The sequence below is a fragment of the Mercenaria mercenaria genome, chromosome 5 (genome assembly GCF_021730395.1).
Source record: "Mercenaria mercenaria strain notata chromosome 5, MADL_Memer_1, whole genome shotgun sequence".
Classification (NCBI taxonomy): domain Eukaryota; kingdom Metazoa; phylum Mollusca; class Bivalvia; order Venerida; family Veneridae; genus Mercenaria; species Mercenaria mercenaria.
In genome coordinates, this window is record NC_069365.1 from 10,302,286 (window position 1) to 10,323,131 (window position 20,846).

The 20,846-nt window shown below is 33.5% G+C and overlaps 1 protein-coding gene across 1 annotated transcript; it reads left to right on the plus strand.

Moving 5' to 3' along the window:
• The first annotated feature begins 907 nt into the window (after positions 1-907).
• On the plus strand, positions 908-19,270 carry LOC128556854 (uncharacterized). Its single transcript, XM_053542633.1, has 5 exons — positions 908-1,862; positions 5,338-5,484; positions 9,430-9,639; positions 12,888-13,091; positions 18,772-19,270. Exons 1-5 carry the CDS (start codon positions 1,799-1,801, stop codon positions 19,050-19,052), a joined length of 906 nt encoding a protein of 301 aa, XP_053398608.1. The 5' UTR covers positions 908-1,798; the 3' UTR covers positions 19,053-19,270.
• Positions 19,271-20,846: the final 1,576 nt, after the last annotated feature.

Here is a 20,846-nt window from a genome sequence, read left to right on the forward strand (position 1 = left end):
CTGGCCTATATTTACAGTCAAATTAAATTTCACAGTAACAAAGAAAGAGGCCTACAGTAAAAGTAAATGGTCAGAAAATGTGTGCAGTTGAAGTAGATCGAAACCACTAACTTGGGTACATATGAAAATCTACATAACACAGCGTTTAAAACGTGCAGAGAAGTGTCATATTTACAGGGACAACGGATAAAGTATGCAAAAAAAATTAAAACATTACACTGTAACACATTAAACAAAACGTACATCTGACTATAAAAGACAATGCTGCTAAAAGAAATGAAATGTTTTGCGTCACGGAACTGACACAGATTCATGGTTGAGATTGTTAATAAGAACTAACGAAATATGCAATAGCAACATCTATAAAAACGTATATATCAGGGGAAAAAAACGTCGTGAATGTACTTAGGAAACGTTAAGATCGCAATCTGTGGGTATGAGCTTTGCTCAGTCGTCATATAAGAAAGGAACACTGTGTTATATGTTGAACTGATTGACATGCCTAGCAATAACTATATGCATAATTGTCGATTTAAAATTCTGATTGATAATATTAGTACCGCAAAGATTTCTTACGCAGTCATTCTAATGTAAGTATACAAACAAATTTAGACAAAACGTGTTTCGGAATCTTTAGAACATTTTATGTTATGTTTAATTTTCGAAACAAAAAGAAATGAATATTTAAAAAAACAACATATATATACAAACAAAAACAGTCAATGAGACTTTGAAACAAATATCATATTAATACTTGTGTATATATTGCTAGGCTTCAAATATTTCCGCATAATTTACAATCACGATACTGACAAGGAAGTAAACAGAGTAAACCTGACATTTATTTATGATATTTACTTTTGTACACGTTCTGTAGGCCTTAAGTACTCGTTACCTTACTCAAGTATTATAGTGCCATGATATGAAAATTTACTATTTTATGGAACAGGGAGGACATACAGTGGTATGCTGTAAAGAATAGTTGTGAGAAACGTTTCGATGTTACAAAAGTGGCGGAAAATTTAACCACAAGTACATGTGCTCGAGTTTTGTTTTTGACCGATACGTGGGATTTTACGTTATATTTCACGAAATGTTTGTGTCAGTACCAGGGAGCAAATTATGTTCTTTAGCAGCAAGGTCCATGTGTGTTTATGGCAGGTTTTAGGCTCGGATGAAATTATTCTTAACAAAATATTACCTTTATCCTTAGTAAATATGACATTTCTCTTCTTGTTATAAATTCTGTTTCATTTACCAAAGTCGATGGTTCTATTTCAATTGCCGGCACTTTCTGACATTTTTTCTATTACTGTAAGTTCCTTTTTGATAGATTCAAACACATTTAATCATTTCACATTTAATTTAGCTGTAAACGTATTTTTGTTAAAGTGGTTTTGTATGGCGGACGTTTGACACTGTACAAAAAGTCACACGAAAACATCCAGTACCACAAAAATGCATTACTTGCTGGACAAGTTCGCCGCTGAAAAAAAAAACCTTAAGTTTGATCAAATAGTCATTAGGTTCAAAGTGTATACAAAGAGAACACAAGCGCATGAAGGAAGGCTAACTGTTGATGCAAAACATGCAACAGAATCCGTTTTTTTAAAAGTATCTGCATTTTGGTAAAGCACTTAATTTTTACAGCATACCACTGTACGTCCTCAGCCCTGAATATTTTTTTTAATCATTGTGTGGGTCTCCTGAATTTTGATTTGGCTAAAACGAATATAACACATATCAGAAGTTTTGGAATAAGCGAAGTATAATTTTGCTTTGATAAATCCAGAAGAAGATGACCGTTAAGTTTCTTATCTTTATCTCTATTTGTGGCATATACCTAAAACGTGCGACTGCCGGTAAGTATTGTTTGTCCTCTTAAACAAAAATTGTTAAATTTACAATTTACGTTACTTTTTCAGCTACTAAAGAAAGATATGATAGAGATTCTACATGTTAAATCCAATTTCTATTTTCAATAAGACTATTGTTTGATCCATCGTAACCGTTAGGTTTATTTTTGTGAATTACTGGTCAAAATATAAGTTTGATAAGATTATTTCAGAAAAACCATTGTACCATGTGGTCTATGAGTCATTAACATATAAAAATATACAATAAACATGGCAAAAATCCATAGCATATCATCATTATAAACAAATTGAATGGACATACAATTTTGATATTACCATGACTATTATATATAGTACTTGTAGTTTTGATGAGTTTTTCTTCAGCATAGATTAAATGTTAATGTAAGATCGCAGGATGACACTTTTTTTATCATATCATTGGACTAGTTGTTGCCATAGCAACCACATTATTTGCCATAACAACAAATTTAAATGATTTGGCATTTTCCACATTGCCATCCATCTATGTACCATGTTTCATGAAAAATCATATTGTACTTTTAAAGCTATCGCAGTATCCCACTTTCCGTGACTTACGGACTGACAGGCAAGCATATGGGGGCAACGCATAAGTCCCTTCCGGCTTAACACTGGCAAGGGGAATAACAACAATCTTCTAATATGTTGTAGTGGATGAAATACAAGTAATATAGTTCAAACTACATAAAGTAAAATAAGATCAAAATAAAATATGAGAAAATGACAAAGATTTTGTTTTGATAATACAAAACAGAGGTTTTATGGCTATATATTTCCCCCGTTACCATGGAAATAGAAAGAAATTAATTGCATTTGAATTGTTATCCTATGTTTTTGATAAAAAATTAAGAATCATCGTATCATATACATTTATATTTCAGTGTATTTTGGGGATGAATTTAAATACAATGAACTTTCATTAGAATCTCTAGTAACAGTAAATATTAATTTTGGCGGCCATTTCTAAAATGTTTTACCTAATTGTTGATCATGATACACATACACGCGCACACACACAAAGCCAACACATTAGGACAAAACGAACAAACAAAAACATACTGGGAAGTGATCACTTATACTATAAGCGGGTACTAATACTTCGGTAATTAGATCGCATCTAGTTGTGTGAATGTGATCAATGATAGCCGAGCTGTCCTTTGTAACACGTGTCGGTATGTTGAGTAATTGTGTCAAGTCAAATTTCAATAACAAACCTTGCCATTTTTTATTTACAAAATAGCCTGATATTTTGTTAGGTATGTACTTAATAGATTTTAGATTTTATTGTTTATTAAATATTATTAATATTAATATCCCCAAAATATGAGTTTCAAAATATAAGCGATCAACTTTATCTAGTATCTGCTCAAAAGTGTCTATCCATAATTGACTAGCATCCGGAGGTCTATATACAAACATTATAAGGAACGGTTTAGAAGTATCACATTTTACCTGAATACAGATTGATTCAATATCTCGGTGTTCGGGATCAGCACGACGTATATATGGTACTTTATTGGCTGTAAATATTAGTATATCTCCACCTTTTTTCTCAACCCTGTCTTTCCTTTCACAAGTATAATTACTTATTTTGAGATAGCTGCCGTTTATCTCTGGTGTCAGAAAGGTCTCACATAAGCCTAAAACGTTTGAGCATTTATTTGAACCTAATGATATCGCATCTGATCAAGTTTATTAAGGACATGTCTAACATTTAAATTGGCAATATGTAGCCCTCGTTTATTATATGAAAAGATGTTCTTATCATCATCATCATCATCATCATCATCATCACCACCATCATCATCATTATCATCACTATTATTGTGTGGCATTAATACATCTCTTTTGCAAAGTGACCTTTCATTAGAACGCACAGAAGCTTTGAAGTTAGTATTTTTTGTCTATGAATTGTTTTTTATAACACCTTCATTACCATTATATTTTACTGATATACATTCTGAATATGAGTTATCTTCCAGCAATGAAACAAAATTACTCTTACATGAGATTTCCCAGCACTGATCACACAAGTCTCGTAAACATTTAAATTTGTTAACACTTTGAAAGTTTACGGAGCATTTGTCTGAAATGTCCTATACTGAAATTGTGTCACTTTGCGACGTTGAAGCCGTGTCCCACATATTTCTTGAATTTCTTTGCCACCAACAGTTCTGGTTGTTACGACTGTTCATATCACAATGGTCACAATACCCCCGTTCACCACGCGACTGACGTCCTTGTAGGGTCCTGTCACGAGGTACACGTGACTTCCATCCGTCACGAGGTGCACGTGAATTCCGTCCACCACGTGCAGAATTGAAGCGGGTTTGCTGGAGACGCCGCCCTCCTGAGTAACACTCCTTTTGCCATTTTGACGAGTCATCCGAATCAATACGAGTTGAGCGAGTATTTACAAGATGAACACGTTCGTAGAAACACCTAAGTAACTGACTAGACAAAAACTTTAATTATTCACATATAAGTTGTTTTGTCTACTTTCAAAGGCATAATATACATATTTTGCCATTTTTTTCTAAATTTTAACATGTTTTGTATTTAATAGTGATACAAACTTTTACATATTCGGTATCAACTCAGTTCTAAAGTCATTATATATTTGACATTCTTATACAAAATTGAACTCATCCTTTAAAGCATTGCATACACTACATTTTCTATCACCTATAGGTGTGCTTCTTAACTTGATTAAAAAGTTTCGAAATTTACTTACTTCAACAATATCCAAATAAGGTTGAAACTGAAATATTGCAGCATTTCTATAAAATAGAGCCCTACTAGAGTTTTCTAATCTAGTGTGTTAGTTTTCAACAAATTGATCAGTAAGTCTTTGTTTAACTTGTAGTAAAAATACATTAATATCACCGACGTTCTGGAAATACCAGGCATCATAGAATCCTAAAGTACATAATAAATTCTTAACAAGTGAACAACAGTTATGTCAGATTTTAACATATTATACACTATTTTAACATATTTAATACTCTCAAGGTGTAGTATTTTACCCAGTATTTTATAATATATATGATACACCATTTTCTGTAGAGGTGGAAGTAGGTTCTGTTTGAAATTTTGAGCTACAATTGAATATATCCCCATCAATATCTTCTGACGATGAATTAAAAAAATAAGCAAGATAATTTGAACATCCATCCCCGTTTTTCTCAAATAATGTATAACATAACTGCTTTTGTTTTACATTTAATGAGAACTTAAAGAGAAAATGTAGATCAAATAGTAGTTTCGTCAGTACATTGTGATAGTAAACGCAGATTTATTCACTCATTGCAAATGTTTTGTACCTTTGAAGAAGTACATTACAACATCCTTAGAACTGATTAATCAGATAAAATGTATTCTTTTTAATAACCGGAATTCATTTTCTGCGAAAATACCACTATAATATGTTATACACAAACAGATTGCAACAATGTCTATCCTGGTACACCAACATTTATGGACAACCGGTACAGATGCCATTGTAAAAATGACGCACAATGTGACCAACAGACTGGTAGCTGTTCAAGAGGATGTGACTTTGGATGGATGGGACCCGGATGTCAATACCGTAAGCTGTGTTGATAAATACAAACGCTACCTTTTGGTGTAAAGCAATCTACTTTCAGTATAGCTGTATATGGTTAGCTTTGGCGATTCCCATGTTCAGTACATTTACTAGATTAACGGAATAATCATAAAATGCAAAATCGTTTCTTTCCTGGCATAAAACTATTGATTTTTAGCTTGTCTGAATTTTGAAAAAACAATCTACGAGGTATTGTCGTCGGTGTCGGTTAAAAGATTTGTTTATGTCCCCTTTTTCTAAAAAAACTGTAAAAGCTACAGCTTTGAAACTTTGCCCACTTGTTTATCATCATTAGGTGACTGTGTTGTCCAAGAACCTTAACTCTGATAATGAGTCTGATATGCATTTTGTCAAAATTATGGGTCTTTTTGTACTTAAAAAATTGGTTTTCTTGGTTAAAATTGTTGTTTAGGTCCGCCTTTCCACAAAAACTGTAAGAACTACAGCTTTGAAACTTTGCATGCTTGTTTAGTTTATCATGATTAATTGACTGTGTATGCCATGAACTATGACTCTGGTATGCATTTCGTCAGAATTATGGCCCTTTTTGTACTTAGAAAATTTGAGTTTCTTGGTTAAATGTTTTGTTTAGGTCCGCCTTTCTCAAAAACTATAAGAGCTACAGCTTAGAAGCTTTGCCCACTTGGTTATCAGCATTAGGCGACTAATCACGAAACTACGATAACGAAAGCGCGACAACACGATGATGATAACGCGGTATTACGATAACGAAAACGCAATAATACGATAGTACGATGATGATAATGCGGCATACTATCGCGTTTTCGCCATCGTACTGTCGCGTTTTCACTATCGTACAATCGTATTATCGCGTTTTCGTTATCGTAGTATCATTATTAGTCGTACTGTCGTGTTATCACCATCGTACTGTCGCGTTATCATCATCGTACTGTCGCGTTATTACCATCGTACTGTCGCGTTATCATCATCGCACTATCGCCTTCCGGTGCGCATGTGCATGCTCAAAATTAGAAGATTAGAGGCTATGCTTTTAGAACTACAGCTCCGCTGTCGCGATAGGCTGATTCAAACGCAGGTCCTCGCGTGCGAAAATCATGATCCTACTTTAGCTACAGCTGCTAGTTAGCCAAAAGCCACATAATCAACCATCCATTTTGTATGCCTTTTCAGCTTTCGTCAACTAAAGAAACATTTACAGAAAATGAATTTAAGAAGGAGAAGCGTTTGGGATGTTGAACATGTTCAAAATGCTATGCAGATATAATTTGAATGCATTTCTCATTCCTGTAAAATCATAAATAAAATTTCTGAGTAAAGGGGTGTTAATTCTGTCACTTTTGGTTGTAAACTGCTTTACTTTTTTTGACATGTGAAAATCGAAAATGAAATGCTATCTACTTTTGCAGAAAATTGCCAGACTTTGATGCATTAAAATGAAAATATGTGTCATGCAAACTGCAAAAAAAATTCTTCGAATATTGCGATGCTTTGATTTCAGTGTAGTTATGCATCTTATGGAATTCAACATCGATAACTTAAGCTTTACAAGACATGCATTTGCTTCTATTTTCAGTGTAGAAATAAAAGCCATCATATTTTTGAAAATATTCATCATCTTTGTGAAAATATTCATGTCAGACAAAAAAACCCACTCTAATCATGGTACAACATGACATTCCCTTTTCTTGTTATTAATCTTATACTATACTGTATGGAAAACTCAAAACGAGTTTTTGCCAAATCATATATCTGGTTTTAGCTGAAAAACGTTATACAACCCGTGAACAAGCAATTGAAATCATTTTGAATTTTAACAGTACTTAAATAACAAGATAAATAGAAACCAAAACACTGGTGGAGAAATTTATCTTTGCGCAAGGGCACCGGAAGGCGATAGTACGATGATGATAACGCGATAGTACGATAGTGATAACGCAGAAGTACGATGGTGATAACGCGACAGTACGATGGTGACAATGCGACAGTACGGTGGTGATAACGCGACAGTACGATGGTGATAACGCGATACTACGATAACGAAAACTCGATAATACGATAGTACGATGGTGAAAACGCGACAGTACGATGGTGAAACGCGATAGTATATCGCATTATCATCATTGTAATCGCGTTTTCGTTATGCTAATCGTAGTTTAGCATTATCATCATCGTGTTGTCGCGTTTTCTTTATTGTAGTTTCGTGATTTCGCGTTTTCATCATCGTACTATCGAGTATTACGTTTCAGATCAACACATTCAAAGGCGATAGCCCTAACGGAATTCCGTAAGAGTGTCTCTGTCTTGTCGATAACGAGAACGTACTTTACCTGCTAATAGAACAGAACAACAGAACACAATTTCGCAGAGCGGATTCTTTTAAAAATATCCGTATTTATAAGAAAGACAATATAACATTGATTTTATTTTACCTCTTGATAAAGCCCACTGTAAATTTCCCATTAGTTTAATTTGAATAATACGTCATATATAAATGGTCAACGTCCGCCAACACGCAGGAATGATCGTAATGTTATGATTTCAAAGATTGCTGCCGACGTGCGTACGGGATTGATCTGGAAATACTATGAATTTCCGTCTGTTAAATACAGGCGGTTTTTAAGAAAGATTTAGCATTTTTGCCTTTTTAATGTTGTTCTGCTATTCTGCTGGAGTTGTTCTGCTATTCTGCTGAAGGTGTTCCTTCAACAGACTTAAATGATTTACTTATAGTCAATAAAGCAATAATGGTAACATGTGTGTCGCAAAAATAGTCTTAGGCTAATATTAATTGTGCACAGTATTACCCAAGTTGCATGATTTATAAAGTTAAGGTATGGCCAGATTTTTGTCTCTGACTTTTTCTGATATGCGGAATTTTAACAGACAAACAATTCCGTGTCCCTTGAAATAAACAGATCTCATGAGCAGGGAATCACTAGTTGGCCTTCTTAATCCTTGTAAAATTGAGAAACCTCCAATGGCAGTATTGTACACATTATGACCGATCTTAAATGTCTGTAACTTACATTTTCTTGAAGAATAGAAATCAAGAGAAGAAAAAACGAGGGTCATTTGATGCTAGAAAATAATTTCAGTCAAGCAAACACACTGTAAAATCAACAAAGCGAGACGCCAAATTGTAGTTGAGGTATATGACACAAGTGTCCATGACAAATTCTGTAATGTTATTACATGTACTTCATTATGACATTGCTTACAAAAAAAGGAGCACATTGCTTGCTTACTATGAAAGTAGTATATCATATGAATATTGCATTCCTGAGAGGCTGATATAAAAAAATATTACCTCGAGATATATGAATATCGACCGAGGCGTCATTTTCATATCACCCTCTCAGGAATGAAATATTTATTTTATTATACTGAAAACGTGTAAAATAAAAACATTTACTGGAAAATAAACAAAATGAGTTAAATGATTTATTGACATAATCATTAGAAAGTAGATCATTGATACACATTATGGGATGTTACTAGAGAGCATTCCGAAATTGTGCTGTGCAATATTACTGGTTTGCCCGAGACGCGCGCGTATTTCAACGATGGACACCGAGAGCAGAAACATTCGAAAAACGGCGAAATTTGTTATTTCGAAACGAAAAATATAAGTGTGAGCACTCATTTCCTTAGTTAGATCATTTCCTACCCGATGATCATAGTTTCGATCGAAAATATTGTATTCGTGTATGTTAAAGAAGTATGTCGATAGTTCATGCTATATGCGATTTAATATGAACATAGTCATTTCAAGATCCTATGCTGAATTTTTGAAACTTGATTACGGTGGCAAGAATTACCACATCAATGTCAATTACAACTGTATTTACATGTATATTATTAAAGGAATACAGTTAATACAGGGCATATAATTGTACTGTGGGAAACTGTTTACTTCTGTTTAAAGGTTTAAGTGTACTTTTACAGGCAATATTGCAAAATACATGAAAACGGTCAGGGCAATTGGAAACACAAATGTATCAGCTGAGTCTGCCACCAAAGCGGTCGATGGTGACATTCAAACATGTTGCAAGTCAAATCCTAATCGGACTGCAGGTTTACAATGGTGGAGAATTGAATGGGACAGAGATTACCTTGTGACAGGTCTCGTTCTTAAACTTCCAGTAGACAATCTTGGTAAGTTTAGTTTCATGTTTTGAATTGGGACAAGTGTTTTATTAATTATAAATATCACGTGGAGTACTAATTAAATTATTACAAGTTTTACACACACTACAATGGCCCTAGAAAAATATTGTGCCACCCATTCATCAGTTTAATTGAAACGTAGTTGGGGTGATTTTCATATTATCAACGCTTTGAATTTGCTGTTTTAGGAAAACGTTCTATTCTCACTACATACAGAAGGAAGTTGCTAGCTGATTAGAATATTGGATATGCCGACAATTTACATCTAAAATGTTCGTATGCTATCATAGTGATGTCACTGTTGAACTCAGTGCAGACCAGTTCACTAATATAGTTCTTGCTAAAAAAGTTGTATATTTTATGACGACATAGCTTTACACGGAAACACATGGATACAGAAACAGTCATAGCTATATTAACATCTTTAACGTTCAATAGTGGAGAAACACATCACTTACCTCCCCCATATTTTTTTCAGGTAGTGGAAATAGTGTTAAATACCAACAATTTATAAGCCTGCTAGATAGCCACTATTTAACACAAATGCCATTACCTTTGTTACTATAAAAACACAGTCATAACACAAAAGTGACGTGCAAATGATAGCAGAAATCTGAGTCCTCAGATATAATTAAGTCTTAATGTGCAATATAAATCTGTATTATATAACTTACTATAAAAAGTAACAAAATTACAAAATCTTGTACATGCCTGTTACCTTACCAGAAGACTGATCAATAACCTGCAATTGACAACGTCATTTTAATGTCATTTTACTGAACGTTTGTTAATGTAGACATTTTATATGGGTAAATTATTTAGATTGTTGCATTTAGACATATAATTAACTGCTCGTTATAAACGGCAAGGAAATGCCGTACGTGCCTTCTTATACTCCTAAGTGTATTATTGCCCTCGTTCTTGCTATGCTCCCGAAGTCACCGCTTCGTCCGTACGTCCACCCGTTTCTCAGCCAGCACTGGTTTGAATACAGCGAATCTTCATAGGAAGCTTCACTATGATAAGGACATTTGCATATTGTCTTCATGTTCGTAGAATAATTGCCTTCTGACTATTCAACTATAGTATATTATAGTGAAACTTTTTTTCCAGAGTATTTCTCAGCAACCACTGGTTGGAATTTAGCCATGCTTGAAGCTTTACTATCAAAAGGACATGCGCAGATTATCTTCGTGTTCCGGTCGAATGATTTTTCACACATTTTTTAGCTCGACTATTCGAAGAATAGTCTAGCTATTCTACTCACCCTGGCGTCGGCGTCGGCGTCGGCGTCGGCGTCACACCTTGGTTAAGTTTTTGCATGCAAGTACATACAGCTATCATTTAAAGGCATATAGCTTTGAAACTTATTTATTCTTTTTCTAGGTCAATTACCAACCTCACTGGGTCAAGTTCCATAACTCTAACATGTATTTTGAGCAAATTATGCCCCCTTTTGGACTTAGAAAATTCTGGTTAAAGTTTTACATGCAAGTTACTATCTCCAAAACTAATGCAGATATTGAATTGAAACTTCACATGTGTCTTCGGGGTTATAAAACTAGTTGATAGCACCAAGTCCCATAACTCTGACCTTCATTTTGGCCAAATTATGCCCCCTTTTGTACTTAGAAAATTTTGGTTAAAGTTTTGCGTGCAAGTACATACAGCTATTACTAAAAGGCATATAGATTTGAAACTTATTTTTTCTTTTTCTAGATCAATTACCTACCTCACTGGGTCAAGTCCCGTAACTCTGACATGTATTTTGGCCAAATTATGCCCCCTTTTGGACTAAGAAAATTCTGGTAAAAGTTTTGCGTGCAAGTACATACAGCTATTACTAAAAGGCATATTGATTTGAAACTTATTTTTTCTTTTTCTAGATCAATAACCTACCTCACTGGGCCAAGTCCCATAACTCTGACATGTATTTTGAGCAAATTATGCCCCCTTTTGGACTTAGAAAATCCTGGTTAAAGTTTTACATGCAAGTTACTATCTCCAAAACTAATGCAGATATTAAATTGAAACTTCACATGTGTCTTCGGGGTTATGAAACTAGTTGATAGAATCAAGTCCCATAACTCTGACATGTATTTTGGGCAAATTATGCCCCTTTTGGACTTAGAAAATCCTGGTTAAAGTTTTGCGTGCAAGTACATACAGCTATTACCAAAAGGCATATAGCTTTGAAACTTATTTATTCTTTTTCTAGGTCAGTTACCAACCTCACTGGGTCAAGTTCCATAACTCTTAACATGTATTTTGTGCAAATTATTCCCCCTTTTGGACTTAGAAAATTCTGGTTAAAGTTTTACATGCAAGTTACTATCTCCAAAACTAATGCAGATATGGAATTGAAACTTACCATGTTTCTTCGGGGTTATTAAACTAGTTGATAGCATCAAGTCCCATAACTCTGATATGCATTTTGGTCAAATTATGTCCCGTTTCGAACTTAAAACTCTTTTGATATTTAACATTTTGGGTAATAATTTCCTGCTTCTGTGACAATATTTCGAATAGTCGAGCTTGGCTGTCTTACGGACAGCTCTTGTTTTATAACAAACTTCATATTTGAAAAATGTTTCAATTTTCTTCCAAACGACTTGGCTTTATCATTTTAGATATCGTAACAATAAATTACTAGTATAATAGGGTATAAGATATAACATTGATCTAAGTCAGAGAACTTGTCAGCAGATGTGCGATAATAACTCTGTGGAGTATGTAGAGTTTCATTATATTTTTGATTGTGTACATTTATTTCTGAACCTAAGAGATCTAAGAACACGCAATATTGTATCTTTTCAAAACCTGCTCCAAAGCTCCGATAGAACCGTTTTGTTAAAGGTTGCATTATTTGTTAAACATGTCATGCAAAAGTAAAGTAATATTATCACCTTACACCTGCATAATATAACCGTTTACATGATATGTCTAGTCATGTTTAGATAGAATTATACTGGTGTTTGCTTGTATTTGAAATGTTGGAACTGTCTTGAGACTATTTTGTAGAGACTGTTTGTGCCATGCAGATGCCCTTAAGCGCATTGTATTGAAATAAACTGGAACTGAAGTTATTGCATTTCTACTTGATGCTTTAGCAGTTTTTTTTTCCGAACAAAATCGATAGATAATCATTTAGTTGAATAAAATGAACTTGATCTAGTGAGTCAGATAGGTCCAATTTATAAATCAAAAATTGATATATTAGTTAATCAATTTTTCAGAGGATTTTCGGAGTTTCCGAGTTGAGACAGGAACTGGACCTACTAATTCAGACTTTGGAAGAATATGTTATCAACATACTAATTCTCCGGGTTCTGTTGAAATGGAGATAATGTGCGAGCAGTCCGTGAGGGCTAAACATCTCAGAGTCATATTACCTATTCCTGATGTACCTTTAAGATTATGTGAAGTTGAGATTTACGGAGGTAATTATAAAAATCTTGTGTATTTTCAACACATCAAATAATGCCTACATACCAGTTCTAACATACATGCTATATTTAAGGCCATAGCGACAAAACTTCAAACACAGGCCTATCATTCTTCTATAGCATTAAATGGAAAATTCAATAATATTCTTCTATGTAAACCTATCTCAAATCTTGCACAACTTATAGCATACAGAAATGTCATGACAATACAGTCTCTCTACTTTTGCCTAAAATCTTTCCACCTCTTCTTTAAACATCTGCAATTCTCCCAGGGAGAAGTGACTTAAATTCTAGCACGTTCAAAGAGGTCAAGACAAGTTTGTATCTGCTAAGAACGAGCACATTCAGAAAGTACTTGTCGGACTGGACAAGTGAAAATAAAAGTTAATGCCGAGTCCTATGTTAAGTACCATACTGAATTCTTTTGGACACGTACACAGCAGTAATTAACCATCCAACTAAGGGTTATGACTGCTGTGTACGAATCCAGTTGAATTCAGTATTGTACTCAATACGGTAAAAGCACCTCTTTATTTCATACCATTGTATAACAAAGATGACAAAATAAAAATATTCAAACACTTTAAATGACGATAGTAAATATTTCCACATTCTTTACACCAAACATAAGAAGTTATTATTCTCCCATTACGCATATGTTAAAAATACAGCGCTAAAAGAATTTCACCACATTTAACTGCACCATGATAGGAAATCTGTGTGTATATATATTTATATATGCTTATTTTCATTTTCATCTCATCAGTGTTGATCATGACTTCTATATAAACATTGTGTAATATAATAGTACATTGCCACTCACATTTGAGTTGTAAGAGATAATTGTAAAAGAATAAAAAGATACTCTAGACCTCTTATATACACGCTAAAAGCAAGCCAGAGGAATTCTTACCTTTGCTCTAAATGTAATACATAAGTTGGATACAATTTCATACTAAGATCAATAGAGATAACGCATTCACCAAATTCATATAAATGGTGTAAGACAAAAAGGTACCATTTAATAAATATTAAATTAAAAAGGAACTGGACAAGAAATCCTCCCTTATACAAACTAACTTATACATATCACAATAAAACATACTAGTACTAAGACAATTTTAAAAGTAACTAAAAAGTGGCGCCTCTTATATAACAGATTTGTTCTAGTTTTAAGTATCAACTTACGGGTTTTGGCGGTGATGTTAATCATTTCCTTATTGAAGAGATAAAACTTTAACTTATTCTCATCTGATAAATTACTAAAATAGTTTTAAATGGTTAGTGCCTTAGAAACTAACTCATCCCTGAAACTGGTATGTAGAACAGTATAATAATACGTGCATTTCATTTTCAACTGAATTACGACAGATTGGACACATTCTTGTTTCCTGTTCTGAAATATTTCCATATCTATCTGTTTCTAATCGAATCGGGGCTATACCATATCTAAACTTAGCCATGCTGCTTTATGTGTAATTGATAAAATAATTTTAATATACTTTTCAGTCTGAAACTTTTGTTTAATATCAATTTGTAAATTCTCAGTTTATTCTTACCTCTTCCACGTGGGCTAACGTCACTATGAATGATTCTACTCCATTCAGGTACAATCTTATTCATTGAAATTGTTACAACCTTTTTACAGTATTGCTTAGAAGTTATACTAGTACATGTGAAAGATCAGTCTTTAATACATACTTCTAATATTGAAATTCCCAGTTTATACAATTGTTATTACTTTTATACAAACAGAAATTGAAAACTCTAAAATTAATTCTAGTGTTATCCATTGACATAATTCTATACAGTTGTGTTGAAACAGATCTCCATCGGTTGCCAGGCCAACTCACAATACAAAGCATTATTGGGAGTGTATTTACCAGTACCTAAAATAAAGCGCATGGCTCAATCTGGAACTGCATTTGCACAAGATTATGATTTTGTTCCCCATATGGATGCACCATATGCAATTACTAGTCAAACTGTACTCTCGCACAACCTCGACTAAACATTATAAGGAACACCATCAATAGCCCTGCATTTAGTAATTAGTAGTCCAAGAGCCATGCCAACACTTTGTGAAACATTTCTAGCTGTTACATTGTAATCCAAATGTTCATTTAATAGTAAATAAGGTATATTGCCTTACAATTTTCAATTTGTTAACACCACATGTAAATTCATACGAAGATCTACTCGATGATTGAGATCGAAAATGAACAATATTGCTTTTAGAAGGAGAAAAAAAGGCAATTCCTTTTAAAACACAGAAATCATTTAAAATGTCTAACAAATATTGCAAGTCTTCCTCATTGTCAGAATAAGTACAATGTCATCAGCATATAAAAGATACATTTTTTTTCATTCCCTATACAGATACTTTTATCTACAGATTTCAACTTGACAGCAAGGTCATTTACAAAAAGATCTAAAGTAAAGGTAACAGGGAACAACCTTGTCTTAGACCACAATGTACCGTAAATCTGTATAGAAAATATTTATTCTAATACTTGAAGAAATATACAGTAATATAGTGACTTTAAAGCTGTGAAATCTTTCCATCAAAAACTACATCTGGGTGACAATGTCAGAATAATTTGTATATTTGATCGATTGATAACGTTACAAATAAGCACATATAGTGCTTGACTCCCTTTCATGCTACCATTACTATAAATATTAACAATAAGATCATTTAATAATTTGGGTCATTTATGGACGATTAGGGTTAATTTCAGTGATAGCTCGATCCCAGCATCGCACATTATATTATATACAATAGTTAAAGAGAACCAACTATTTGTTAGAGCAAGTACTCGTTGTAAAATACTATGTTCGAATTTCTACATATCAGAAACAAGTTCTATAAATAGCGCCAATCAAAGCTCACTTCTGATAAGGTATAAAAGGTAGACGGATGACAGAGAATTCATTTGATGTAGACACATTGAGGATTCAACTAATAAATCATCCCAGTACCTTGATGAGGAACGTATTGCAACAACATTGTCAGGGCGGATAAACTATAAGAAAGAAGTCGTTTGAAATTCATAGACTAAAGAAGTGTTGCAGAATTTCAATAAGGTTTTATGCTGTAGGGCCAGCGCATATGTGTTTTGCCTTAACGGTAGTTGAATGCTATTATAGACGATAGCAAATACAGGCTGAGCATCGAAAAGCTGAGGCAGAGATAATCTGAGAGAGTAGGAGAGTTTCAGCTTATAGACGAGGTTCAGCGTTATTGACAATGTACAGTCAAGGCATCGGTGATATACCTATATGGAAGTTGAATGCTATATATGATAGCAGATAGGTGTTGAGCACCCGGTAGTCAGGGCAAATATATTGAGTTATAGTTTTAATTAAGAGGACATAGGCTGAGCATCTATGCGATAGGACCCGTATGTTGTTGTTCAAAGACATCGTCTGACAGGATCGAACTTCGACAAAAAGACCAGTCGAGCATAGCATCTTCAGCCTATAGGAGTTTGAGCTGATTTCATTAGTTGAAGGTTGATAGTTAAAACATTCAGTGATTCTTGCCTGATCCCTGAAAGTATCTACCTCATAATTGAAATCCTTTACGAATCATTGGTACTCGAATCATTTAGGCATGGTAGCTGGGGGAAAATTAATATACAAGATATATGGTCTCACCAGCTATACGTTTTAACAAAGGACGTTCTACATCGTTTGTCAGCTAGTCTAAGACATAGTCACTTTAGCGATTGCACCTATTTCATTGTTCAACTAAAGGCGTAGGCATGTCCCTGCGTCATATAACTCGTATCCTTGTAGACACACTTTATTTTGTAAAAGATTTCGATCAACAAAATCGTAAGCTTTCTTAAAATTTATAAGGCGCAGAAAGTTGACCTTTTAGCCTTCTTTCTGGCATCAATTGTATTTCTTAAAGATGAGATATCATCAACAGTACTACGTTTCTTCCTAAATCAATACTGTTCAACAACAAACATATTATTTTGTTCAACCCTCATTGATAACCGATCATTCAAAACTGAACAATATATTTTATACATAGCACACGATAACGAAATACTTCTGTATGACAATGGATCGCGAGGATCTGATGTGTTTGCCTTTGATATTGGGTTAATTATTACCTTACCCGATTCCGAAGGTATTATTCCTTTTTCAAAACAGACATTATTTAAGTTATGTAGGACCGATATTGTACAATCATTCTTCAAATCATCACTAGGAATACTTTCAACTCCAGAAGCTTTACCAGACTTTGCTTTCAATACCTCAGATAAAGAAATACAAGCATTTAACTCTTCACATGTCTGTACATCAGTATTTGAACAGCGTGCAGTGTAGGATTTACTATTGAAACGACTACTAAAATCATGCTTCCAATTGGTAAGACCTGTATCAATATCTTCAGACGTTGTACCATCCTCACAATTTACTTCAAAAGGTATACATTTTTTACAATACCTATTTTACCTATTCCAAAATTCTTGCTGGTTATTTTCACAATCATCTGAAAAAAGGGAGCATTTTTAATTTACTCTTTTTAATCTCCCTATCAAACGCTTTTCTGGCTGTAATAAAGCTAATTGTAAATGTTTTTAATACTTATACTTTTACATTTTAGCAAGTTTCTTTCAGCAGCTCAACTTAAATTCCATAAACCATAAAGGGTTAAATTGTCATTTCAACAAGCTTTAACTATTTTGCTCTTTTTTATTAGACAAGCCAACGGACAGATCTATATGTTTTTAAAAGCCTTAGTTTCTCATACATATCCTCTTTTAACACAGTGCATAAACTAGCAAAAAAGCTACCAACCTCACTTTGATTACGTAGACTCTGCTCTAGTCTGAAAACAGTATTATAAATATTACGAACAACTTGATAATAACTTAAAAAATTGTCAGGAATATTTTTCAAGTCAAATTTATCAAAAGAAGACATATTACGATCATAACGTAATACAGACTCATCCACATTTAATTTGTGGCAAAAACTGGATAAACTCAAATTTCCAGAAAAGAACCGAATGGTCTTGTATAGAAGATGGTGTGTGGCCAGGCCTCAATTGAACATCTGAAATTAGCTTACTACTTTTTGTGACTGAGAAATCGTTCTAACAATTGATATGTTCATGCTGAATGATATAGTAATCAACTACAGCACATCCTGTTGACGAAACTGAAATAAAATAATTTTTTATACAATTTCGGCCATTTAAAACACACATATATAAAAAATATTACTGTCAATTGAATCTTTAGCAATTTATCACCATTATTTATTTATTTATTTACGTTTCATCATTGTACACCACTTACATATACGTAATAAAACAGTGTAAAGTGCACAAAGACATTCAGATTTCAATTACATGAGACTCATTCTAAACATTCTATCATCTTATAAAACACGATTCTTATTTCAATAAATCAGTGAGTTGTAATCTAAAATGTTCATATACAGTTAAATAAAGAATCCATGATATAACCATGTACACTTCAAATATTACCTATTTAACCCATATCACATTTGACCTGAAAACATTATTCTAGCATGTGTAACCTATGTTAAGTATATACATATTAACACTTCAGAGATATAACAACATTGTTAATCTTACAGAGAGTAATTGTTTCATATTCTGAAAAAATGAATGTTTTAAAAATTTAAGGAAGACAGACGTCATTCAATATGGAAACTGATCAGTCTTCCACCTACCAGCAATTTCATTCTTTCCGAAGTGTAGATGGACATGACCTTTCACAATATTCTGGAATCAGTAAAAACCTTGAATCATTGACAAGAAGCACATGCTCGGCTACTGCTGGTAATGAAAGAAATCCCTGGTGGTATGTGAATCTCGGGAACATTTTTGACATTCAAGATATCTACTTTTTTGGAAGACGAAATCATCTAGGTAAAGCGTCACTTAGCTGCTTGAACTTTATTTGAAATCGTATGTGTTCCATGAAAAAAATCTTATAAGTGACAAAACAGTGATAACAAAATATTCATGAGGAAGATACTTTTACCTTTCAAATCTGAAATTTTGAACGAATTATCTTTACTATTTAAAGACTTAAGTATGTCACCGAAGGTATTTAGAGACGTGACGTTAATAGCGTCAAAGTAGTACCGTATAAGTACTTTTTTCTGTGGGAACTTTATTTCTGCGTTTTCTGCGGAAGACAATAAGACCGCAGATTTAAAATCCGCAGAAAATTGTGCCCTGACATGCCGTGATACGACGATACAAGCCGCCATTATAATCCGGTTAAGTATAAGACAATGTCCGGTAGCGTTATCAGCTTTTGTCCCACAAGTAGCCGAAGGCCGACGAAGCAAGTTAAAAAATTGTTTTGCTGTTTAATAAACCATAATAAAAAACATCGAATTTATTTTGATTTTCGTTCACCATTGAGCAGTCAGTTGTCAGTTTCAATTTTCTTAAATTATGTGACAAACACAATCCATTATATCTTTTGTGTCTATTGTTAACTGAGCCGTCTGTAATGTAACAGGTTTGAAAGGTTCGGAATATTGTATATTCTATAAATCATTGTTTAATATGCTACGTAGAAAGATGATAAACTATAATACTTGATCTAAATTGAAAAGCTGAATTGTCAAACCTGTCACAAAACATGTAGCCCAAGGGTTAAACAGGTATACTTAGTCGTTTATATCATTTACTTCCGGGATCAAAGTTAGATATGTTAAGGAAAAATGCACGACGTATTGTGTAATTTTACATAGCGGCTAGACTGCTTAATTAAATATATATGCTGAAATATAATTATCTACGGTCAGAGAGAGAGTTAGATTTAGAGTTAGAGAGAAAGATGGGTTATAGATGCTAGATTGATAAGGTCACCTTTACTTAATAATATCTAGCTAAAATGTTATGTTTAAATATTAAAGACTGTTGCTATGATAAATAAAACTGGTTAAAAGGTTATGTTTGTTGTACTAAATGGCCACGCTACGTTACAACGCGCGTTTCTGGAGCCGCAGACCAGGATGGACCTTTGGAATGTTGTCAGGGCACTACGATGAAGTACGCAATACCACTAGATGATCACGCCGAGAAACAAGGTTAGAAAACTGTCTATTCTATTTGCTTGTTAAATAATTTATTTTAAAATGGCAGACAACGCTTCTATTCAGCAAATTTTTCAAGATTTGGCTATTCAATTAAAAAATGTTTCCACCGCAATAGGAACTCAGAGCGTACAACATATGATTTCAAAATTTGATGGTAAATCTGAAGATTTTAAGTCGTGGGTAAATCAATAGAAAAATATTCTATTTTAAATGATTTAAATGATGAAAGAAAGAAATTAATTTGCTATCAGACTGCAACGGGGCCCAGTGTCAGATTTTATACATTAGATTTATAAACGAAAATCAAGACTGTACTTGGGCTGCTTTAAAACATGCTTTATTTACTAGATTTTCTGAGGTACACGACTCACATCATGCTTTATATCTTTTGCAAAATATAAAACAAAAACCTGATGAAAATGTAAATGTCTATGCTGAAAGATTATTAACTTTGGCAGAAGATGCCTATGAAAATCAAGATCAAGGTCGAAATCATATTGCAAATTTAGCAATTATCCAGAAACAGTTAATAGGTCATTTTATTGACGGATTAACAGAAAATTATCTGAAAATGAAAGTTATGCGTGATTCGCCGGAAACTTTACAGGCTGCAGTTACGTCAGCTATGAATGAACAAAATTT